Here is a 24,139-nt window from a genome sequence, read left to right on the forward strand (position 1 = left end):
GGAGCTGAGTCAGCGGAGCTATCGGAGTACGGGTGGCGGGATAAACCACTAGCACACCTTTAACGATTTTGGGACGCAGTCGACTGGAGCATACATCGTCAACTTTCTCGTCTTTCCGCGCATCTTCTTTTGACCTCGCTCATCGTCAATATGGAGGCATCGCGCGGCCCTCCAAGGGTCAAGAACAAGGCCGCTGCGCCGGTCCAGATCTCAGCGGAGCAGCTGCTCCGCGAAGCTGTTGACCGGCAAGAGCCTTCGCTGCAGGCGCCGACGCAACGGTTCGCTGATCTGGAAGAATTACACGAATACCAAGGTCGCAAGAGAAAGGAGTTCGAAGACTATGTACGGCGAAACAGGATCAACATGAACAACTGGATGCGGTACGCCGCGTGGGAGCTCGAACAGAAGGAATTCCGCCGGGCGCGATCTATCTTTGAACGGGCGCTGGACGTCACTTCGACGCATGTGCCACTTTGGATTCGGTATATCGAGTCGGAAATGCGGAACCGGAATATCAATCATGCAAGGAACTTGCTCGATCGTGCCGTTACGATTTTGCCGCGCGTGGACAAGCTTTGGTACAAGTATGTCTATATGGAGGAGACATTGGGGAATATTCCGGGTACGCGGCAGGTATTTGAGAGGTGGATGTCATGGGAGCCAGAGGAGGGTGCATGGAGTGCCTATATCAAGTTGGAGAAGAGATACAACGAGTTTGAGAGAGCACGGGCGATTTTCCAGCGGTTCACAATCGTGCATCCCGAGCCGAGGAACTGGATCAAGTGGGCTCGCTTCGAGGAGGAGAACGGCACCAGTGACTTGGTGAGAGAAGTATACGGAGTCGCTGTGGAAACATTAGGCGAGGATTTCATGGACGAGAAGCTGTTCATTGCCTATGCCAAGTTCGAGGCGAGGCTCAAGGAGTATGAGCGCGCCAGAGCCATTTACAAATATGCTCTCGACCGGTTACCTCGCTCAAAATCCGTCACTCTTCACAAGGCCTATACTACCTTTGAAAAACAATTCGGTGATCGAGAAGGCGTGGAGAATGTCATTCTTTCGAAGCGCAGAGTTCAATACGAGGAGCAGGTGAAGGAAAACCCACGTAACTACGACGTCTGGTTCGACTTTGCGCGGCTGGAGGAGACCTCTGGGGATCCGGAGCGAGTCCGGGATGTCTACGAACGGGCGATTGCACAGATTCCTCCTTCCCAGGAAAAGCGACATTGGCGGCGGTATATTTACCTGTGGATATTCTACGCTACTTGGGAAGAGATGGAGGCCAAGGATATCGACCGCGCGCGTCAAGTCTATGCGGAATGCCTAAAGCTCATCCCCCACCGAAAGTTTACATTCGCCAAGGTCTGGCTGATGAAGGCACAATTCGAGGTGCGGCAACTGAATCTACAAGCGGCCCGAAAAACTCTCGGCCAGGCGCTTGGCATGTGCCCAAAGGACAAAATTTTCCGTGGATATATCGACTTGGAACGTCAACTCTTCGAGTTTGTACGGTGCCGGACGCTGTACGAGAAGCAGATTGAGTGGAATCCGTCTAACAGTCAATCCTGGATCAAGTATGCCGAGTTGGAGCGCGGCTTGGACGACAGCGATCGCACGAGAGCCATTTTTGAGCTTGGGATCGAGCAGCCAACCCTTGACATGCCGGAGATTGTCTGGAAGTGCTACATTGATTTTGAGGATGATGAAGGGGAGTTTGAACGTGAGCGGCAACTATACGAACGGCTTTTGCAAAAGACCGATCACGTCAAGGTTTGGATTAATTACGCTCGATTCGAAATAAACGTGCCCGACGAGGAAGAAGAGGAGGAGGAGGAGGAAGAGGAAGAGCGACCGATCAGCGACGAGGCCAAGCGACGCGCCCGAGCTGTCTTTGAGCGTGCCCACAAGGTCTTCAAGGAAAAGGACCTCAAAGAAGAGGCAAGTTGTCTTCGTATTGGCGTTTGTGATAATGAGGTGCTAACTTGCGTGCAGCGTGTGGAATTGCTCAACGCATGGCGGTCATTCGAACATACGCATGGATCGCCCGAGGATATCGACAAGATCGAGAAACAGATGCCCCGGCGGGTCAAGAAGCGGCGCAAGTTGGACGACGACCGGTACGAAGAGTATATGGACTATGTGTTCCCAGCGGACGACCAGTCGGCGGCCAATCTGTCGAAGCTGCTGCGGATGGCGCACCAATGGAAGCAGGAGTCTGGTGGGCAGTGACATTGTTAGTACATATGGAGTCTATGATCATGAAGATCAATCTAATAAAAATGTCCATGGACGTCTCTCCAGTAATATTATTACTCTTTATGATCTGTAAATGTATACCATCTCCAGAGTCAGTATCCCTACATTCAGGTCAGACTCGAAGAATAATCGCGCCACCAACTCATCACGCGTCAGAGCACCCGTGAAAAGAAAAATCAGCAGCCAATGGGAATAAAAGCAGGCAGCACTCGTGAGGTCCCTGTCGGGCTGACGATCAGCGCGCGGGCTCGGGCGCTGTGAGTGGCCACGACGGTCTGCCACTCACAGGCATCTGCAGGAACCGCAGGAACAAGCCTCCAGCTATTGGACTGCTGGAAAGACGTTTGGCTTCACGAGAGCCCGGTCCCTGAAGCAGCTGCCGACATCTTTGTGCTCAGAAATTGACATCTTCGGTCTGACGTATCGTGACTGTAGGCTCTAGAGTTCGTGCTGTAAATTTTAAAGGCAACCGACCATGGATCGCGAGAGCCAAAGTGGGATGACCGCTTTGCCCCTGAACGGCATCCACGGACCCTTGCTGTCTGTAAGGACTAAGGATCGCCTACGGAATAAACAAACAGGTTTGATATCAACCCGTCCGTCTATTCCTGACCCTGACGTCGAGTCCGTGGTACTTTGGTACGCCTGATTGACTCTGATTCTGTGAGTGTGTGCTGGTCCAGTCGCGTGGTCGCCCAGCTTCTGTCCTTCTGTCACCTCATTCTTCTTCCTCCTGTCGTGTCACGCTCTCTCCCTCCGAGCCCCTCCGAGTCGATCTCTTGTAGTCGCTTCAACCTGCCCTCGAATTCGGCATTCCCCTGTTTCCATCCTTTTTATCAATCTTTGAACTGCCTGGGTTGTTGAAGAAGTTAAGTCTGAAGGTGAGAGAATTCCTGCTGGTCCTTGCTGGGGCCGTTGTTTCAGCAGGCAGTGTTCGCCCATACAATTGCCAAATTAATTAATCTGTCTCCCACACTTCTCCCACACTACTCCCACTACTAGGACCGCCCACCCTGGCCCTCTCCTCCCCTGACTCGGTCTTCTCCGCTGCCCTGCCTGTTTCCTCTCCTCAGAGTCCTCTCTCCCAGACCTCACTCCTTCTTGTCTCTGCTTTTCGTCTTCATCGACCCTTGCGGTCTCGTCTCTCGTTTTCTTTTCCTGCCGGTTTGACATCGTGCATCGGTCGCCCTATACTTCCAAACTATTCCAGCCCCTGAGAATCCTCCGATTGACAGCCACCAGGTCGCCTTCTTCTCGTCCTTTCCTTCGCTCCCTCTGAGGCTATCATTCCGTCGATGTCTGCTGCCAATCTCGATTGACCTTCGTTCGTTCTGTAACCCAACTGCATCCGTCACTCGTCGAGGAAGGTCTCGAGCACCACCATCGTCCTCGGAGACGGCCTTTAACCCCCTCGATATCATGAGATAGGACTCTGGCAGTCTAGTCACCTCACCTCCCCCCTTAACCCCTTCCCCGACCACATTCATTTCGGGTGGCTGGTTACCCACCAGGTCCTATCTTCAGCTGGTATACTCGAAGACTCGATCTGACTTTCGACATCAATTGAGCACCATGCTTGTGCCAAAACCGCCCGCGAAGCTGGAGGGCCACTGCTCCGTTATTCACAATAACACTCTTTACACCCTCTCTGAAAATGGATTCGCCTTCATTCCTCTCGAGCTCGACGCCAAATGGCAGGAATTGCCCACGGATGGTGCTGAGCTCGTCTCCGACGCGGCATGTGTAACTGGTGACATTGATGGCAACGAACAGCAACAAGCACTCTACGTGATTGGAGGGACTTCGGGAAACTCGGATGCGCCAGGATGGCAACGATACTCTTTCGCTGATAAGAAGTGGAAAACCATGCCTGCACAAGCCGACCTCGCGAACCGGACTGGCCACGCCGCTGTCTACCTGAAAGCCATCTCCACGTTATTGATATATGGCGGTACTAGGGATGGTAAGAATTCAGATGGTTCTGCCGACACTTTCAAATTGAGCACCAAGCCAGATTACATTTTTGAGGCCGACTCTACTGCTCCTGCTTCTTCGAACAACCCCAACCTTCTTACCTGGAGCGATGAACAAGCTGTGTTGTTTGGAGGTAATGAGGATCCAACGGCAGTTAATTTCTGGAATTCAAAGACAAAATGGCACTCTGACGGGTATAGTGATTCGGACTATTCTTACCCTAACGGCGTAAAGACTGCCCTTTTCAGCCAACCAGATGGAAATTATCGACTGCGGACTTTCAACTCCAACGCTTCACCGGTCACGGTCGGTGACTACGAACTCAAACCAGACCCGGCAGACCCGGCTCAATCTAAGAAACGGAAAAGGGAGGATGATGATTCTCTGGCGCCGACTTCAATCGAAAAGGGTTTCTCCTTTGCTCAAAGCAACTCTGGCGACCAATTGGTAGTGTTGTCAGGTGGCAGTGGTACCGACACCCTCTCGATCTTCAACCAGTCGGCACCCGAGGGAGGCAGCTGGGTCAACTCGACCAAGTTGTTCTACGGTGACAAGTCTGAAGAAGATATCCTCGGATTGACACCAACAGCATCATCGACACCTACGGCCACTCCATCAGAGTCATCCTCTGTACTACCAACGGTAGGCGACGGTACGGATGACGACAACATTGGCGTAATCCTTGGTGCAGTGCTAGGAAGTCTTGCAGGTGTTGCTATCATCCTAGTCCTCATACTCTTCTACATCAAGAGAAAGAAGGAGAAGATGAGGCAAGCGGCTGGTGCGGACAAGGATCGGCTGAGCTTCCAGGACCAGGGCGTAGAACCTCTGACCCGATCAGCCTATCCTATGGCGCAGAGCCCGGCACCGAAAGCAGCTTCATCCGTGGATTCGTTGGCCATTTTCTCAGGAAACATGGGCGATGAAAAGTCCCCCAAAACTGCTGGTTCACTCCCTCAGTACATGCAAAAGAATCAGCCCGCACGGCCGAGTCCTCTCAACAATATCCAGTCCCGTGACAGCGCAGACTGGGATGATAAAGTCATCGAAGCTGGAGAGTCTCCTGTACGTCCTGGTGACCGCACGACAGACGAAGGTTGGGGCAAATACTTCCAGGACAACCATACTACCCCAACCTTGGTTGGTATCCAGTCCCCGTTCGACTCAACGAGAGGTTCAAAAGCCACCATTTGGCCGGGAGAGAACAATACCAATTCCCTCCCGCCTCTTCAAACGAGTTTTCTGGCAGAACCAACGCCGCTTGGGCGAGTCAACAGCGGCAGCCCTACGACCGAATTCGCGACATCCGTCAGAGACGGCCGGCAGATCGCGATTCCCCAGAGTCAATCGGCCCGGATTTCCAGCGCCAGCGCGGAAACTGCTAGCATCAACTCTGATGACGACGATCGGTACCACGATGCGCGAGAACGCAGTTGGCTTGGCCGTCCCCCGAGCAGTAACTACAGCAGGAGTTTCTACAATCCTGGTAGCACGCGGGATGTTACCTCTACCGCGGCGCCTTCGACTGTCGATTGGAGAAAGCATGACTCGGCTCGTACGAACACTCGAGGCTCCAGTATTATCATTCCCGAGGGCCAGCCTCTTCCACGGAACAACGTCAATTCGGATATGAGCTGGCTGAACCTCAATGCCGACCGATAGAACCAGACCATCCTCCTTTTGGACATTGCTGCCCTAACACCACTCCTTCAATCCGTTCCCCTCGTCAGTCATTACCTCTTATCCGATCAATGTCAAGGGCAGCAGCACGTCCTCTCACTCTCTAACCTCAATCCTTATATCACACCGCGCACTCGAAAAAAAACAATGGAACAGCGCGAGGCAACACTCGTGCCTTTCCCTTCCTATTAACACCACTGCGACCCAACCTCATCTCAATCATAAGCGCGGCGCTGTGCTTGATCCGATTTGATTTGATTCACACACATTGCGCTCTCAGCGACTCTTTTTCTTCATACATATCTACATTTTCTATTCGTCCTCGCATTCGCATTGCCTTCGCAACCTTCCTTGACATCTAATACAGCCTGGCCTGCTTTTGTTCTTGATATCCATTTTATGCCATCTCTTTTCCACCCTCTGTGTTGGTGTTCCTGTTCGTGTGATTGCCGTACATCATTGCATTGTACATAGAGATTACATCGCGCCGGTTTGGTTGTATGTGGTGTATGTCGTGATTTTCTTCTGTTGATCTCTGGGTTGGGCTTGATTTGAAATTTCTTGTCGGCGATCTGGCTAATTGGTATTCTGCCGTGCTTTATGGCATGGTTGGGATAAAATGGAATTGATTGCATCCTCGACCGTCGTCCTCTATGTAGTCTACGGCTGTCTGAGTATTATATGGGGTAGATATCAGCCGCTACCTACCAGTATCTACCGAGTTGTTTCAGATCGACTGCCGTGTCTCCATGAAGTATGGGCCGAGCCGCGCTACCGACGAACCCGTTCGTGCGTCCACGGGCTCTTTTCCCCAACAACCCAACCGACTAAATCCAACACAAGTACATCTACAACGAAAAAGCATGATACAACTGATATTCCAGCTCAACGCTCTACTCCATCAGAAACATTCTGGCCAGCGCAATGACGACCTCGCCACTGATGGAGAGAGTATTTTTTGTCGCAGAGACCGTAGAAGTGGATGAGTTTTGTGTCCGGTGACAGGCTCTCCTTTTTTTTTTCGATTTAATAGATGGAAGGGAGGCTGAGTAGCAAGGGTGTCTGGGCTAGAGGTGCAATTGTAGTGGTAGTTAGTACTCGTGGTGTAGGGATGGGCGATGGGATTTCCTTGACTGGCGTTGATATTGATCCTAAAAGAGCTTAAGATAGGGAGGTGTTCGGTCTCATTGTGGTGGCTCCATGAGGAAGCGGATATAGCGAGCTTGCATTCATTTGCGTGCTGGCCAATCTTTTGATAGGTTTAAGCGTAGTCTGGTGCTATCTTGAGGGGGAAAGAGGAAGAACCTTCCACGCTTCTCTCAAGCAGAAAAGTGAGCATCTTCTTTCTCTCTTTCCAGAAATCCAGGTACTTGGGCGTCCAGTGCAGCGGTTGATATATCCTTGTCCCAGCACTGACCCAGGCGCAACCGTCTTTCTTCACACTGGTCTCTATCATCCACATCTCCTTTGATCTATCTGCACCTCTATCTGAAGTGTGACTGCTTTCGGCCTTCCACCGGTATGCGTATGTTAAGTGTTCTTGCTTCCAGCTAAGACCACGAACACCTGCTCTTTGGCTCTCAGACAGTTGCAGCCATGACCAGCAACGACGACGTCCGCAGTGAAGCTCGGAAAGACAATGGAAAGAAAGGTATGTACTATTATCGAACCAGAAATCTATCAATTTCATGCTCATAGCCCGGTAATTCCAGTCTGGACCACTCTCATCACAAACACAAACTACCTCCCTGGCCTCTTAACGCTCGAGTACTCCCTACGACGGGTAGGCTCAAAATACCCTCTCCTCGTACTCTACACAGACTCATTCCCCGCCAACGGCCATGCAGCCCTCGACACTAGAGGCATAGCAAAGAAACACGTTCCCTACCTCCTCCCATCCGTACCGAAAGATTTTGCCAACGACGCGCGCTTCTACGACTGCTGGAGCAAGCTTACTCCATTCTCTCTCGTGGAGTATGATCGTGTGGTACAGCTGGATAGTGATATGGTGGTTCTCCAGAATATGGATGAGCTGATGGATATCGAGCTGGATGAACCGGAGTCGGCCGGTGCAGGAAGTCGGGTTTTTGCTGCTTGCCATGCTTGTGTTTGTAATCCGCTTCGGAAGCCACATTATCCTGAAGACTGGTAGGATATCTCCTCTGGAAGAATTGATGACGAGAATAGCAGAAACGCTGACGATTACCGCAAGGACCCCCACCAACTGCGCATATACCACCCAGCACGCCTCACCCGACACTGCAAAGGCCACCGGACCTTCAGCAAGCACGGGCCTAGGCATCCCCAACGGAGGTCTCCAAGTCGTGAACCCATCTCAAGGAATCTACAACAAGATCGTCACGCAGCTTTCTTCATCCGCAACATCCAATTACGACTTCGCAGACCAGTCTCTTCTCGGCGACTTGTTCAGCGGCCGCTGGGTGGCTCTTCCGTACATCTACAATGCACTGAAAACGTTACGGTGGAACGGCGTCCATGATGTTATTTGGAGGGCCGAGGATGTCAAGAACGTTCATTACATACTTAGCCCGAAGCCGTGGAATGAGGATAAGGATTATTGTGGGAAGGATTTGTCGCATGGATGGTGGTGGGCGTTGAATGAGGAGCGGGTGAAAAAGGAGAAGATGAGAGGACTGATTGATGGATTTTGATTTTTTTTCTCGGTGATTCAAGGACATGATAGGGCGTTCATTTTTGCTGCAAGGTGGAAATAACAGATGCAGACAGCGTCTTGAGTGATAAGGCTGATTGAGCCCTAACCACGAGAGATAAGCTCATCGGCGTACCTGCAATAGGCATTTAGACCAGCAACATACCTTCACAGCATTTATAGGTGAGGGCCACACATTGTCTTCAAGTGATGCAGTTTCCTTTGCTCCTTTCCAGAGTGCTGCAACGTACCTCGATGCGTACGGTTCCTGCCTTTCCTGTCTCTTCACCATCAAAAGCACCTTTGAAGGTCATCAACTGATATTTCCCATCGTCCTCTACAGTACTTGACAGAGTGGAATCCCGTGTGACATTCATGCATGATTAGCGGTCACCCTTGATTACCTCTTTCTTCCCAGTATCCTGGATCCCCAGTCTCGCCAACAAGGAGCTGTTCCTGAAGCCTTGAGTGAATGCCTTTGTTCTATCCATCCCGGCTTCTCAAAGACAAAGGCGGACAAGTATAAATTCACTTCACCTATTAACCAAGAGTATAAAGCACCAGTAAGTACCATTCTCAGCTTCCGTTTTATACCAAGCACCCAACCTCAGTCTCGAAACACCATCGCCTGCACCATACAACTCCCTTGGAAAATGCCACCCACATCACAAAGACTCGCCTCCCTCGTCGCCTTCCTCCTCGATGAAGCCCACATCCCAAACATGATCTTCGGCTGGACAGGCCTAACCCTCACCGGGTGCACCTTCAACATCCGAGAAATCGAATTTGTAATCCCAGACCACCTCATCTCATCCGCTACCAACACGCTCACAAACGCCGGCTACTCCTTCCTCTGCACCCACCCCAAATGCCCGGAACTCCACGTCGACCGGGATAAAGACCGGAATGTAAACAGTGACCCGCTCTTACAAATCGACCGGTACCATTCTGTCGAGACGGCGCACTTCCATCTAGATGATTGGAGGTACTTGCTTAGTTTCCATAAAAAGTCGGAGGTGCTTTGGTGGCTTGATGATAGTGATTTAGGCCTATCTATTGATTTCTGTGGTGTGCTTGCGAAGGGCGAGCATGCGGACTTGGTCCTCTCGAATAATGCAACGAGACTTCCAGCGCCTTGGGTGGGATTGTACCCCGTTCGCACACTCAACCCGCATTCGTTTACGGAGGCCGTGATGCTTCTCCTTTGCCGGAATATATGTCATGCTGAGCGTTTAGATCGGATGTGGGGGTCTATACTTGTGGCGCTGAAGGACGAAGATCAAAACGAGGAGAAAGATAGTAGTGTCATCAGGAAACATGTACGTCCGCTATTCCAGCCTGCGTGGGACTGGTTTAATCGCCGGTCTGAGAATGGGGATATGATGGGGTTGTGGAAGTTATTGGAGTTGAGGGAGTACTTGATTAAGAATGGTTTGTTGGGGCCGTGGCCTTTGCCGGAGTTGAGGGAGTTTAAAGATGGTTGAGTGAGTGAGTGCGTGAGTGAGCTGAGCTGGGTACTTAGGTACGTCCTATCCTTATGATTTTTCGTTTGTTGTTACCTGTCTTGTATGTCTTGTGTTCATGAACTACTTATATAGCGGAATGAAAGAGAGGAAGGTTCTGCTAGCAACATATGCTTGGATGCATTATAAACACGATTTCATAAGTAGGTAGGCAGTAGATCTAGATCTCAGGAAAGGATACCAGACGGGAAGCAAATGTATACAATTTTAATTAACTCAACTCGCTATACGCATAATATATCAAGTAAATCATACAGAGCCAGCATATGAGACCAAGAGATAGAACCCGGAATAGGACAGGCATAAGCCATAATGTGGCAAAAAATCGTATCAAGCAGACAGTCTCGTAGAAAATCAGGTCATGAGGGTCATAAGAGTCATAAGGTCATTGCCAGCCAGACCAGATAATGTAAATACATGGTAGGTTGTCATAGATCATAAGTCGTGAACGTAAGGTCAAGAAATAGAAACAATCGCGATATATCAATCATATGTCCGTTCCACATTTATCAGAAAAAGGGAAGGAAAGCCAATTCAAGACAAAATGAAAATCATTAAACCATAACACTAGGCGACCGCCCACCACCGACAGATCGAGTCCTATCAGGGAGTGACCAATTCTCTTCAATCTCATCGGGGTACATAGTCCTTGGCGGGCGCTGGCTGAGACTCTGGCTGCGTTGCGATCTCGAGGGATGCGATTTCGAATGATGGGAGCGATACGAATTTCGAGGGTTAGAGCGAGACTGGCCCTTATTCAGAGATTTCGACCGTTCCTTACAAACTTTATGCAGGTTCGCTCGCTCGTGGCGTTTCTCGTTGAAATGCTGCCATTCCGCGGCGGCGGACTTGATACTCAGCGCGGCAACGCCTAGACTCGCTGCGTCGGAGAATTGATTTTTGCGTTTTTGGCGGCGGGCTTCTTCGGGTGATATTTCGCCCTCTATGATTTTTTTAGACCGTTCTTTGTGCTGTTCCATGTTCTCGGTTAGGGAGTGGGCTGCGTGGACGGAGGCTGCGGCAGCGAGGGTCGTGGCCCAGATTGTCTCCCGGTTGGCTTTTTTCAGCTTTTTGAGATCATCGGTACTATCATTCGCGTCAGAACCATTCTCTTTTTCTTTGTCTTCGTTCCTTCCCGCCTCTTTCTCTTTTTGCCTCGACTCGCGTGGCCTCTCGTAGACGCTTTGGGAGCCAGGGCGCGAGTAGTATCCCACGGTCGAGCGATCGTGATCGCAATCCCCAATGCTCCTGGCTCCCGCGGCAGGAATGTAATAAGGTCGACTCACATCTCTGGAATGCCTGGTTCGCGGCGGGCTCGGATGACGGCGGTAGTAGTCATCGTCGCTGTATCGATCGTCGGAGTAGTCATTGTAGCGCGATGATCGATGGTGGCGACGGCGCCGGTCATCCTTGTCCCGTCTTTCACATTTATCGTCGAGACCTAAGGCCGCTATGCCTTTGTTGATATAGTCAGACACACTCTTGCTACGCTTGTGGCGAGGACGGGAGTCGTGGTCATCATAACTGCCTCGAGAGTCGGAGCGGTGTCGCGGGCGTGAGCGCGAGTGAGACTTCTGGTATCTGTCGTACGCCTCTTTACCAGCAGCAGCAAGAATGCCCATGAGAGCAACATCCTTGGTCTTGCCTCCTCGGCTCCTGGAGCGGGAACGAGAACGACCGCCATGTCGGCGAGATCTTGAACGGGAGCGGGATCCATTGACGAGACGGTTGGTCGCAAGGCCAGCAAGCGTCGACTCGAGGACATGGCGTTTAGAGTGCTTGTCGGGGTTTCGATCGACCAGCCCATCAGTGCCACCCGCAGCAAGGGCAGCCGTGAGAACACGTTTGCCCTTAGGTCCGCTCCAGTCGCCCGGTTCCTTACGGGCACGGAAAGCCTCAACCGCTCCGGCAGTCACCGCAGCCTTGACAGCCTGGGCGATCCGCGCCTCGCTCTTTCCACGGTGGGGGTGGCTTCCACGGGCTGGAGATGGCGAGTACGAGTATGACCCGTGGTGGCGACCACGAGAACGACCGCGGTCACTGCCATGGTGATTGGCACCTGCGCCGGCCCCCAGGCCGAGTGCACCAAGGGCACGCTCTGAGAGCGACCTCCGGCGACGGGGTGGCGAGCGGCTAGTCGAGGGGGAATAGGCGTACTTCTCACGTCCGCCTGATTGAGGTCAGCCTCGTGTTAACTTACCTTGGACCCGTTTGATAGGTAGATGGGAAGGATGAAACGCACGTCGTTCATCGTAGTGCCTGGATCGTCGCGAGCGGGGTTCGTATTCATCGTAGGGGTCGTCGTAGTAGCCGCCGGTGGTCGACGCCCTATGACGAGCCTTGCGTGAAGACCGCGAGTCGGAGGGATAGTCGTCATATCCGTATTCGTACGCGTCTCTTGCAGGATGGTTGCGGTAGTATGCGTCTCTGGATCCGTGTCCGCTGGTGGGGTTGCCATGCGGCATCACATCCGTTGCATGACTGCCGCCCGAGTACGTGTAGCTGGGCGGCTCGGGGTAGTCTGCCGGGGGGTATGGTGGTCGGCTATCGTAGTAAGCCATTGTTCAGTGGTGGTTGAAGGGAAAGAATGAATGAGACGAGAAGATGGAAGTGAAGCTCAATTATCCATGGGTGATGAAGATGACGGCACAACTGATAATTGGGAGAGATTGATCATGAGGCCAAGGCAGGGCTGTTTTAAGTGTGGCGAGCGCGGGGCACCAGCCGCAGTCACTGACTTCCTCTGACGTAACGGGGGTCATCTTGTCAAGTCAGGGCTGTGTTCAAGCCACATATCACCAGGTTCTCGATCGTTCATCTGTGGCTGCCGGCCATCTCCGCATGCTGTCTCGGTGAATTAGGTCTGGAAGACCGTCATCCGACCCAGTAAAGGCGGCTCAGGAATGTCGCTTAGTGAATGGACTATGCAGGCGGGATTCATTATGACGCTGCTTGTGCTATAGCGCAATCCTAGTATTACTAGCGAGAGATATGATGTCATACGACCACTCACCGGCCATCCTTAACACCCTAGTATTGACCTGTCAAGAGACCGGCTAGCGCAAAAGCAAAAGGCATTGACCGGGGATATATCGAGTTGATCGAGGCTATAGCATAAGACATCAAATCAGATCCACAGATTCGCGCCCAACTCTGGGGCCGCTGGGTTCCTGATCCAGCCTGGCTTCTACCCCGGGCCATCCATTACTTGGCACTACTGTTCCATGGTTACTCAAGAGCATCGAAAATCGTATTCAAGAGAAGCACCCTTTGGGTATTATATGATTTGGGCTTTAAATAATGAGCCCTTTGCTGTCGTCGCTCTTCGATACTGTACATGCTCCGGCCCATTGGGCAATGACCTTCATGCCACGTCGTGACAGAGAAATAGACAAGAATTGACAAGTGATGAAAACGCCAATAACATACATGCAATGATTTGAACGCGAGAACATGATGCAATGAAGATGATGAAGGAAAGAAGGCAGAAAATGCACGCTGCTCTCGTCGTACAGAGACATAAGAGTTGAGAAGACGCCAACTCTTGTCGCTCGCCTGAGAACAAAAGTCTATGGATAAAAATCTATCCGCCACCGTCGGGCGAGGAAGAAAAAAAATCAGGACCAGAAGAATGTGGCAGCTAGAATCGCCCAGCAGTCATCATTGCCTGTCTCACAAGCGTTGCCCCTCGGACCATCATGATCAAGAGCACCGCTCGATTTCGAGTGCTGGGACTTATCCGAGTCTCATGAGCTATTGGGCTCGATGGCAGTTTGTAGAATGTGATTTTCTCACACCTGTATTCCTCGCCGACCTTCGTGATGGTGTTGGAGAAACTCGATGATGGCTGCCGTACACATCAAAGTCGTTGTCCTCATGTTGTCGTTGGAAATCGTAGCCTTGAAGATGCGTCCACCTAATTATCGTACATAGGATTGTTCCTCCTGGCCGCCCATTCGCGGCTCGTATCGCTGCTTTGTGGCGTCGAATTTTGAGACATGTCGTCGGAATGTGTTCGATGTGTGCGGATATGTTGCTTCATGTTGTCTTTCCGTGTGAAAGCCTTGTTGCAAATCGGACAGTGCACGCTCTTCTCTCCCGTGTGTTTCTTGCCATGACGTGCCGCATGCCCCGATGTCGTAAATGTAGCGGTGCAGGCGTGACTGGCAGCGAACGGACAGGGGTACTTGTTTTTGCGGGCTGGTTTGGGAGCAACAGACTCCTTCGAGGTGCTTGCGATCGATGTTTGAGGAGAAGGCGGTTCAGCCATGGAATTACCGCTCAGCCGCTTTTCCGGATGAGGTCGGTAAGCGTGCGGATCCTGGAAACCAGGATAAGGGTGGTAGTAGGACCCTGCCCTCGAGCTAGCTGGGTGATCATATGAAGAGCAGTCCGAAGACCCCGGCGAGGCTGGCCGGGTGGCTTCTGTGACTGGGTCGAATGGTTGCCGCATTACCCTGGGCGACGGGGAATCAGAGTATGTGCGCCCATAATAGTGACCTGACGTGCTTCTTGATGGCAACTGATCCACTGGGTACTGGTGTGATGAGGTATGATAATTCTTAGGTTCCCCGTAGTCCGATCGAACCGCGAATGCCGGGTTATCATCGTTGTTCAGGATCGACACAAAACTTGCCCTGCAGCTAGACATCTCCCTGGCACGGACAATCTGATACAGAATCAGGAAAAAGAAAAGATGAGAACCTTTAGGCGAACAGTCAGCTCGAATGTCCCCGTTAAAAATTGACAACGACTGGTGCGATAAGAGAGTGACGGAAAAATTTATTCGAAACTCTCTACACTGAGAAAAGGAAGCAATGAAAAAGAAGGGGAAAAAATCTCGAAAAGAAAAAAAAAAGAAAAGCAACAAGCGAAAAATTGGGTAAGAGGACACACACCAGCTGTCTTCGACGATGTTTGTGGTTTCCTTCGTGTAACGCGCCTTCGATCTGTAGACAACCTGGGCGCAGATCTGACAGCAAACCGATGGACGAATCGAGACGCCCCTGCCTTGCTTCGATGCCAGAGAGGTAGTATCCACTCGACTCGGTGGACAATCCGAATCAGACAGAAAAACGGGTTCTGAAGTAGCGCTGACCACGGGGAGCTGCGTGGGCTGCGGAAACCAGGATCCCGATCAGAATTGACACGTCGGTTTAGTGCAGCAACGGTTTGCGTTTATTATTATCTTTTGGCAGGCCCTGGTCCAACCTGGAATAGGTAACTGGAAGAGCCGTTGCGAAGATGATGGTTGCGAACTGGACCAGGATACAGTAGCCCTGGGTTTCAACGGCGGAAAGCGGGAGAAAAAAAAGAAATGTTTGGTGATAGAATGTAGAATAGCTCGAGCAGCAGTCTTCCAGAGAAGTGCAGGAGCCAGAAATCAAACGGCTGAGAGGAGTTGAGGGTCGAAGATATTGAGTGTCGATAAGCGTAGGCGATAGATAGAGGGGGGAGGAGCAAGGTCAACTAAGGTCAACACGAGAGGATAGATGTATGGAAGGAAAGTCTAGGCAAGAAGGAGTGAAGAGGGAGGCGAGAATCTAAGGTGGAAGATGAAGCTGAAAGAGGGCAGAATGAGAAGACAAGGTGTTAGGAAAGGGAATAGATGAAGAAATAAGAAAGCATCCAACGACTATGAAACCGGCTCGTCCAGGGTCTCTCTCATGAAGCTCAGACCATGAAGCCCGAGAAAACGGGGCTTGGATTAGCGTGCGAGTTAGTCAGTTAGCGCTGCTCCGAGTGTACCTTAGACTCTTAGTCTTAGTTCGTCGCCCAGCCCACTGTGGACTCGAGCTTCAGTCTGGTGGAGCTGTCGCTAGGCAGCATAATTCTTCACTGCGGTTTCATTTGCTTTGACGTCCTCAAGCCCAATTAGCACTTTCGCTCGTGTCAGCCCTGGGGAATTGACCTTAATTCCGATTAATTCTCCTTTTCATCTTCAATTTGCTATTGTCTGAATGTTGAGTACGTACTCCGTATGATAGAATCTGTGCAGTATCTCCGAAGTACACCCAGCTCCACCCGCCTTACTCAAGCCCACTGTCCACAATCCACAATCCTCGGGCCCTTGCAACTTGTAAGTCGAAACGAGTACGTGGTACGGACAACCGCGCCTCTTTTAGCATCAACCTGCGCAGCGTCAGCCACAGTTTTAGACAGACCCGTGAATAGTCCGCTCTCCAGTCTAAACCGTCTTGAGCCTGAAGAGGCGCCGAACCTCTTTCAGGGCCTCACTCACACCTCCACAATCCACAGACTAGACTAATCTAACCCCTTTGGTCCCTGTCGGATAGCCTAGTACGTGTCCCTTGTCGTCAGCATAAGGCCACTATATCGCTGAATCTACGAATTCGCTGCGTAAGTTAAGTAGTAGTCTAACTGATATTGATAACAGATTAAGATACCATGAACCGAGGCAAGGCTGAGCCAACTGACCAAATGGAAAACGTGGCCTTACTCCATAGATACGGCAAAATAATCTCCCAAATTCAACTTGTTACTTGTTGCTCACGGTCCAAGAATCAAGCAGATCAGACCCAAGGCTGCTAAGGCTTGGTCCTAGCGGCAGACCAGTAATATGAGGCCTTGAGAACCCTCAATTTCTGGGATGACGATTACGATACGATTGCGATGGTCAGCGCTGGAGCGTAGGTATAACACGAACCGCTATGCATGGATTGACGTTGGCTCCAGGGTTCCCGAAACACTTGGTATACAGAAAGGCCACCCCTGGTACCCGGATGGCCCGGAAGTCATCTAATCAACCCTTTTCCAGGCTATAGATACGCGAAAACATCTGTAGATGGACAATAATGCGACGGCTTTCTTCACCCACAAACCCAATTATGAATTATCACCCAAGGGTATTATTCTTCAGCAACGTACTCTAAAAATACAAAGAAAGGGCCTCCGTACTCCGTAAAGATCAGGGACGCCCATCCCTCCCGCAACAGGCTAAGCGGCGCTGGCTAGCCCCGTTAGGTACGTAGAAGAGCCTTGTGGACAAGCTTTTAACCACGCTGTCTGAACCGCCCGCGCATAAAATTGCTAGTCTAAGGCTGATTGGCAGCGTTTGTATGGCTCTGGAACGAAGCGACCGTCTGCTTCATCGCTAAAGATGCAAGTGCAAGCGTCAATCACGATGCTCAGACAACAAACATACGAATCCTGAACTCAAAATTGAGACTTGACCTGACGGAATTGGTGAGTGCAGGTGCCAGGTGCGGTCGTAATTGCCAACCCAGGAACAGCGGAAATCCGACTCTCGGATTTAATGAAACGAAACGAAACAGGCGTCGCAAAATGCCCCCGTCCTTGGGAGATTGGGACGCTCGAACCAGTCTTCCGCGGACTCGACTCGGATAATATTCGAGTTTATTATTGGCACAGTCGGGTCGAGCGGATCCCGGCAGAAGCACCGCAGAAGTTCAGAACAGTCCCTGGTATTTTAGTTTGTGCATAAACTCTTGTTTTTACGTACATAATTTTACTTTCTTGATCCTCGGATCTACACAAAGATTGAGGTCACTCCAAGAGTCCAAGGGATCAAGGAGTCAAGTCCACTTCAAGTCGTAACTTGGTTGATTTAATTATGCGAGTTTAGTATTGATCATGGGTCCACCGGTAAGCTCATAGTAGACCCTGAACCAGCACCAGAACTAACCCGTAAGCGCCAACGGTAGCGCAAGATTTGCTCATTCTATCCATGCATTTCTTCTGCCCAAGTTTCTCCGTACTCTTGAGAGTTGAGTCTTCCAAGTCTAGGCTCTCGCCCGGCCAAAACCATCCATGATACGTCGGCTGTCGAGCCCATTTTGTGATTCTGGCTTGGGCCCCGGGGGACGATTACGTATCTAACCGAAGTTCCCGGCCGAACTCGATATCTGTAAATCTATAAGTTTACGAGGAAAATGTTATTCTGGGCCGCTCTATTTCTGGCCCTGGCCCTGGGATTGGGACTGGATACTGGCTCCCGTTTAGCTGTGAGTTTAGAAAGGCTTAGCTTTTTCCCCTTGTTCTCCGTGTGAATGGTATCCGGAGTTACGGGCTTTTTCTGGTTAGATCAGTTGGAAAACAGAGCCGTCTCGCCTATCAACTGTGACAACAGGGACTACGTACGCAGGGTGTATACGTATGCACCAGCTTCGCCCACGTTGCCACCGGCGTCTAGTCCTATTTTGAAGGCGCCATGGACAATAAGGTGTATCTACCTGCCTCATTTTAGCGAGAGCTTAGTCCGGATAGCCGGGAGTACCCCGGACTGGCGCACGTCGCTACTTACTCTGTACCATTCGAGGCGAAGTAGACGATGTGGCATAAGCACGCTGCATACGGAGTTGACCAATCGTAATTCACTGTAATCTGTACGGGCTTGGACTTTTTGAGTCAGAATGCAAGTCGACACAAACGGTGAAATTAGCTGCAATTTCCTCTTACTGCACAAGGGCAACGAGGGAGTCACTGGGCTGATTCCAAGACGAACCCCTCAGCCGAGGGCCGACAACTTACAAGGCTCAAGCCCAGAGATCAATATTTCAGCCTGGAACCCCAGTTGCATCTGAGTCCCTGAACGCAGTGGATCCGTGTCTTGAATCCCCAAAAAAAGGGCTGAGACGCCAAGTTCCGGCCGCATGTTGATCTCGTTAGAGCCTGGGCATCCAGCATCGGCAGTCTTGAGGTCTCACCCAATGACTAAATCGAATGATCGAGAGTTGAGATGTTGAGCAGAGCAGGCAGTGTTATTAGCGATCCAGATCGCATTATCGACGCTGTATCATGACCATCAACGTTCGAGCGGAGCCACGAAAGTTCTTGTTCAGAGTTCAGACATGAATGATGGAGCCCGGCCTGACCCTGATTTGCCGTCTACCGCCCATTTGTGGCTAGCGGGAGACCCCTGCTCACTGGGCTGACGCTATACCAAGAAGCGCCGTCCGGTTCAGCTTGGCAAGCTGGCATAAGGCTGATTTCTTGGAGACAACGATCCAATGAGTTAAACTCCACTTCGTGCCTAGAATCGCTTCCAATTTATGAGTGTGACACCACTGGCCGAGATAGACTGTGCACCGTCACCGAGCATGCGAGCATCAGGTAACCATATTCTCTTCGGCCCTGCGACAGCTCGATTAGCCTTAGGAATCCACCGGACGGACGACGTTTGCCCGAGCGGCCGATGGAGCTGGATCAGGGTCTTTGGATGCCACAAATCAGGATCAGCTAAGTGGATCGTGGATATGCCTTGAGAAGATCGAGTCTCGTCTGTCTCGACCAGCGTCTCAACGAAACAAGAAGCTGGACTATCCGCCAATCCGCTCCTGCAATTTCGCGCCACTTGCAGGATGGCCATGTGGATTGTGGGCGGAGTTCTCTTAGACCTGAGTTTAGGTTAGCATTTTCTTTGGCCCCTAGTAGCGGACCGAGGACAAGAAGTTAAGACCTTGGAACTTTGCGATGAGCAGATGTGAGTGGCAAGGCCAAGCAGTCGGGGACCTCAATACGAGTACGGATCGCTTTGATGGAGTCTTGAAGTCTGGCCCTACAGGGATTGTGATAGAAGGCTAAGGAAGTCGAAGAATATCATCAAGAGACGAGACAATCTGGGACGGCTTTCCAGATCCCTGGGGTTTGGAGAGATCTCAACCATGGTCTCAAGCAGGGACAAACTGAAGCATGAACGGCTTGACGAGTGTGTTTTGCTCGGAGGAATTGAGATCTAGAAGCTGTGGGGCCGGACAGTCTTTTCCCGCTGACAAAGCCAAGCAGTATCGATACTGTATCATACCAGTGATACCGGGGATTACTAGTACGTATCAGTGAGGGCTTTTTGAGTCAGCGAGATCGTCAGGGTCCGAGGAAACGAGGGTGGAACTGGGACATCCTGATCAAAGTCAAACCTGTTGAACGTCCACCGAGGTGTAAACTGGAAATCAACATTTCAGTCATTTACAGCTGAAATCGGGCTCGGTGTCGGGGCTTAAACTGCCGACAGGTCAGTTCAGATGTTTTCATCAAACTGTCAACCACACGACGCGGACACCAGCCGAACCCACAATTTATTGATTTTTTCTTCAGACTTCACTTCCTCCCACAATGCTGTCCCACAAAATAATCCCGAGGTCAACTTCTGCCCTTTGCAAATTGCTGTGGGGTTATGCCGTGACGAATAAGCACACGCCCGCACCTCCAATCTCCTACCCGGCTCGTTGTTCGGCACTGTGCCCTAACAACTGGAACCAGAATGATCAGCAACCAGCATACCTTTCTCGTTGCTAGACACGATATCAACCCAAGTATAAGCTCACCATGCATACGTGATTCCCCCGGGGTTAAAAAAGCATTCGCGGTCTTTGTGTTAACCTCACTCCAGCCCCTGCAGCCCCGTCACCTGAAGCTACGTAAGCCGAGTCGTCACGCAGTGGGGTTCTAGATTGTCGATAACGACGGCGCTTGCTAGACGACTCTCCAGCCTCAGCTAGCTCCAGAAGAGAACATTCTGCACGCCGAGGGTCAAACTCGTGGTCGGCTCTGTTCCCATTCGCTATGCTTCTCTGGGGGTCCTTGCTGTGGCTACGCGTCAGCCACACACCTTCTATCCGACGGCCTGACCAGAACGGCGGAGCGGCTTGCGAGTTCTTTGCGATGTGCTGCGACCGACGACTGTAGGGTGCTTAATGTTCCAAGACTCCGACTCAGAAGCCCTGATAACAAGGCGTCAAGTCCGAGCTGGCGAGGCTAGTTCAACCAACCGGAAAAGACTCATCCGCAAACCCTACGTTTCCTCTGGTGCTTTGAAAACATTCTTACGTAGGCGCACACGAATGCCCAAGTATAGGTGGGGTTAGCTGGATTGCACGAACAGCTTGGGGTTCGCTAGGATATCAGGCATCAGGCAATCTAAATTCAAAGGTGCTTGAAGGTTGCCCATGGTGCGAGACGCCACGCGTTGTTTGCTTTCCCGTTGGCAATGGCTGTTCGAGGTTGGAGGAGGTATCGGACATGGATTGGACGGGAGGTGCTTTCGTAGACCCTTGACTATCTCGATCTCGGCGGCTGCTTCATTTGATGTAGCATGAGATAGAGTCATGAACACCGAGTGATTTCGCATCGTAACTTATTCCTCGGTTTGCTCATGAGCGCAGTCACTGGCGAGGCATCTGACTTGGCAGGCAGCAAGGTATTTCTGGACCAAAACCACGAAATTGAAATGGTAGACATTCTGATGAAACGCTTTCCATGCTATAGAGTGGAAATGGACTTGGTTTGTGATGATATAGAGAAGAGGTTGAAGAGACTTGGTATTCTAAGAGTGCCCGTCGCTCCTTCCCCAACAGTATCAGACGGACGAGCGATGCCGGGTATCAGACGGTCAGATCTCAAATCCAGCCTCGGTACCTAGTAGTACTTTCCTCCCTGTATCTTTCGCCTAGACATTGCTGGGCATCAGGCAATATTGCTACATTCATCCAGTCTTTCGAGATCCTCTGAGCATTGATTTGAATATTGTTGCTTGTCATCTTCACATCAAGAGCATTTTTTGACTCCGAGTATCTTCCATATCACATTACACATGGAGATAAAGCACCTGCAGTTCTCATACAGTCCATTGCGAAACACATCATATGCTGTGAGCTCATCCACTTCTATTAACAGATTTTTACTTTCGTCCGATGTCAAACTCCCTTTTCCTCATCAAGCCTTTCAGCTATTGATCCCTCTCCAGCTCCCGCAACACCCTACTTCAACGTCCTCATCTCCCCGTTCTTCTCCATCTCCTCCAGCGTCGTATCAACGGTTCTCATCCCCTCCATACCCGCCGGCGCGCCACAATAAACAGTAGCGTGCATAACGGCCTCACGAATCTCAAGCTCCGAAAGCCCATTGCGAATCGCGCCGCGGACATGCATTCCCAGTTCCAGCTGACGGTTAAGTGCAATCAAAAGCCCGATATTCATCAACGAGCGCTGTTTTCGGTCCAGCCCAGGTCGGTTCCAGACATCGCCCCATGCCCAGGACGTTATCATTTCTTGCATCGGGGCTGTGAAGGCGTTCGTATTGTTGATGGAGCGGTCGACGTGGTTTGAGCCTAGCACGGCGCGCCGGGTTGCAAGGCCGGTCTGGTCGAGGTTTAGGTGCAGGTCTGGAGCAGATTGTGCTGGACCTGGTGCTGTTGTTGTGGTGGTGGGGTTAAAGGGGTTAGATCGTTCCTCGGGGTTTGAGGTTGTTGGTTGTTGCTGAGACATAGTGATCTGGATTTACGGAGGACGTTATTCAATGGGTTGAGCTTGCTGACTGAAAATAGGATCAAGTTCAAGATTGAGTCGGTTCTTGATGGGTTTACTCTATGCCCGGCACCAACGATGTCACTGCGGGCCGAATCGGGTGTCGGCGGAGCGATTCCAGCTCTCGGTCGAGCACACTCTCCGTACTAAGCTCAACATCCTCTTCATACACCGCAATACCGTATACTAGCCAAAGTCTATACTCCGTACTACAGACAAACCCACGCTCGGGCTCCCGGTTACCGAGATGCAGATGCACGGTAAGCTCCAAGAACCTTTGAAACGCCATCGGCCAGACAGCAAGACATTCCCCGGCCGGCTTCTCCACCAGTCTGGGCCCTCGAACACTCGAAAATTTAAGGCCCTTGGCCTCAAGGGCTCAAAATAGGCATTCCGGTGCATCCCCTGGAATGCTCGAAGAACCCCTTGTTTCAATTGTGCACCTCGCCATGAAACAGAGAACAGCTCTACCCCTAGACGCGGGTAATCTCCGGCCTCGGGGAGGGTTTCGTGAACTTCTCGATCAATATATACGAGATAATTCGATTCAGATGCATAAAAGAATACTAAGTGCTTATTGCTGAAGCTTGTATGCGCATGGCATAACTAATAGCCGCAATTTCGCCTTGGGAGTATGGATAGGTGGAAGTGCCCCCGGCCTGGCATGCCCGCGCCTCTATCCCTAGAAACACACTACACATTCATTCCTCACGACGGCTGTGTAATTCCTCGAGGTGACCGTCAGCCAGAAATATCGAGGATCAGGGTGTATATTTACTCTAAACCAGCAAAAACTTAGCTATATCTACGATTCTTCTTCTGCCTGTAGACATAACGCCCTATCTTGTTCTACAAGAACTAGTCTATCAGCTATACAGCCGCACCAAACATGATGCCCACAATATCATGGACCACCTTAGCCGGGGTCCTCCTCCTCTCCCCCTTCGCAGCCTCGCTACCACTACCAACCAAAGAAAACGCCTCAAGCCCTAACCTAGAGCCGCGGTCTCCAATGCCAGTGCCAGGCCCTGTACGTCTATCTAGTCCAGTTTAACTAAGCCGCCACTCTTTGACAACGGCCGACTCGCATCTGATCTGCTATGTTCTTCTCAAATCATGGACTAACCAACCCCCGAAAACAGCGCATGATCCCCTCCCAAACAGACTTAATCTCCGAGATCTTCGCGAGACTGGGCATGGAAGAACTAGACAAATTCAACAAGCTGCATCCAGACGAGGACGAGACCAACGAGCCCACCGTGGTCGACGATAGCAAGAGCGATACTGTTACTGTGACAACTCATTATAATAATGTTGATGCGGGGAGGGGCGCTGGGACTGTGGAAGGGCAAAAGCAGAGGCAGGAGCCGAAACAGGAGCCGGGCGTTAAGAGCGAGGAGCACAGTGATACTGATACGGACAGTGATGCTGATACTGATACTGGAAAGAAAGGGAAGGACGCGGCGGAGGATCCGCAGGGTTTCGTGGATACGCTGTTTGAGGTGCTGAGGAAGAAGTTCCGCGAGGCGATTAATGGGAGTGATGAGGTTAGTTTGCGGTAGGGGACCTGATGGATGGTTTGATACTGAGATCGGACTTTCTAGGAAGGGGCGATGGATGTTGTTGCTGCCTTGGTTTATGCGGGGAATTCAGGGTCCAGGATGGATTGCTTTTGATGTCAATAGCTGCTGGATTAGTAGTTTCGGCGCACAGGGAGGGATGTTAGCGTTATTGAGCGATCATGTTTAGATAGC

At 51.2% G+C, this 24,139-nt stretch overlaps 8 protein-coding genes across 8 annotated transcripts; 5 read left to right on the top strand and 3 right to left on the bottom strand.

Moving 5' to 3' along the window:
* The first annotated feature begins 14 nt into the window (after positions 1 to 14).
* Positions 15 to 2,304, top strand: clf1 (putative cell cycle control protein (Cwf4)). The gene is made up of 2 exons (XM_073757511.1): positions 15 to 1,938; positions 1,993 to 2,304. Exons 1-2 carry the CDS (start codon positions 151 to 153, stop codon positions 2,227 to 2,229), a joined length of 2,025 nt encoding a protein of 674 aa, XP_073617019.1. The 5' UTR covers positions 15 to 150; the 3' UTR covers positions 2,230 to 2,304.
* A 1,325-nt stretch (positions 2,305 to 3,629) lies between these two features.
* Positions 3,630 to 6,048, top strand: BDV17DRAFT_49955 (uncharacterized protein). The gene has a single exon (XM_073764650.1). It carries the CDS (start codon positions 3,829 to 3,831, stop codon positions 5,890 to 5,892), a length of 2,064 nt encoding a protein of 687 aa, XP_073617020.1. The 5' UTR covers positions 3,630 to 3,828; the 3' UTR covers positions 5,893 to 6,048.
* A 908-nt stretch (positions 6,049 to 6,956) lies between these two features.
* On the top strand, positions 6,957 to 8,582 carry BDV17DRAFT_297848 (glycosyltransferase family 8 protein; the record flags this gene model as incomplete). The annotated part of the gene is made up of 3 exons (XM_073763570.1): positions 6,957 to 7,561; positions 7,623 to 8,058; positions 8,123 to 8,582. The coding sequence occupies exons 1-3, from the start codon at positions 7,507 to 7,509 to the stop codon at positions 8,580 to 8,582; spliced, it is 951 nt and encodes a 316-aa protein (XP_073617021.1). The 5' UTR covers positions 6,957 to 7,506.
* A 652-nt stretch (positions 8,583 to 9,234) lies between these two features.
* BDV17DRAFT_290165 (uncharacterized protein) lies at positions 9,235 to 10,065 on the top strand (the record flags this gene model as incomplete). Its single annotated transcript, XM_073761830.1, has 1 exon — positions 9,235 to 10,065. The coding sequence occupies one exon, from the start codon at positions 9,235 to 9,237 to the stop codon at positions 10,063 to 10,065; it is 831 nt and encodes a 276-aa protein (XP_073617022.1).
* Positions 10,066 to 10,658: 593 nt separating this feature from the next.
* On the bottom strand, positions 10,659 to 12,665 carry BDV17DRAFT_290166 (uncharacterized protein; the record flags this gene model as incomplete). Its single annotated transcript, XM_073761831.1, has 2 exons — positions 10,659 to 12,274; positions 12,347 to 12,665. 2 exons carry the CDS (start codon positions 12,663 to 12,665, stop codon positions 10,659 to 10,661), a joined length of 1,935 nt encoding a protein of 644 aa, XP_073617023.1.
* A 1,319-nt stretch (positions 12,666 to 13,984) lies between these two features.
* On the bottom strand, positions 13,985 to 15,201 carry BDV17DRAFT_50025 (uncharacterized protein). The gene has a single exon (XM_073764651.1). The coding sequence runs from the start codon at positions 14,753 to 14,755 to the stop codon at positions 14,021 to 14,023; it is 735 nt and encodes a 244-aa protein (XP_073617024.1). The 5' UTR covers positions 14,756 to 15,201; the 3' UTR covers positions 13,985 to 14,020.
* Positions 15,202 to 21,715: 6,514 nt separating this feature from the next.
* On the bottom strand, positions 21,716 to 22,458 carry BDV17DRAFT_50082 (AhpD-like protein). The gene has a single exon (XM_073764653.1). The coding sequence runs from the start codon at positions 22,344 to 22,346 to the stop codon at positions 21,840 to 21,842; it is 507 nt and encodes a 168-aa protein (XP_073617025.1). The 5' UTR covers positions 22,347 to 22,458; the 3' UTR covers positions 21,716 to 21,839.
* Positions 22,459 to 23,277: 819 nt separating this feature from the next.
* On the top strand, positions 23,278 to 23,947 carry BDV17DRAFT_290169 (uncharacterized protein; the record flags this gene model as incomplete). Its single annotated transcript, XM_073761832.1, has 2 exons — positions 23,278 to 23,415; positions 23,528 to 23,947. The coding sequence occupies 2 exons, from the start codon at positions 23,278 to 23,280 to the stop codon at positions 23,945 to 23,947; spliced, it is 558 nt and encodes a 185-aa protein (XP_073617026.1).
* Positions 23,948 to 24,139: the final 192 nt, after the last annotated feature.

Source organism: Aspergillus undulatus, assembly GCF_047715775.1.
Source record: "Aspergillus undulatus strain CBS 261.88 unplaced genomic scaffold BDV17scaffold_16, whole genome shotgun sequence".
Taxonomy (NCBI): domain Eukaryota; kingdom Fungi; phylum Ascomycota; class Eurotiomycetes; order Eurotiales; family Aspergillaceae; genus Aspergillus; species Aspergillus undulatus.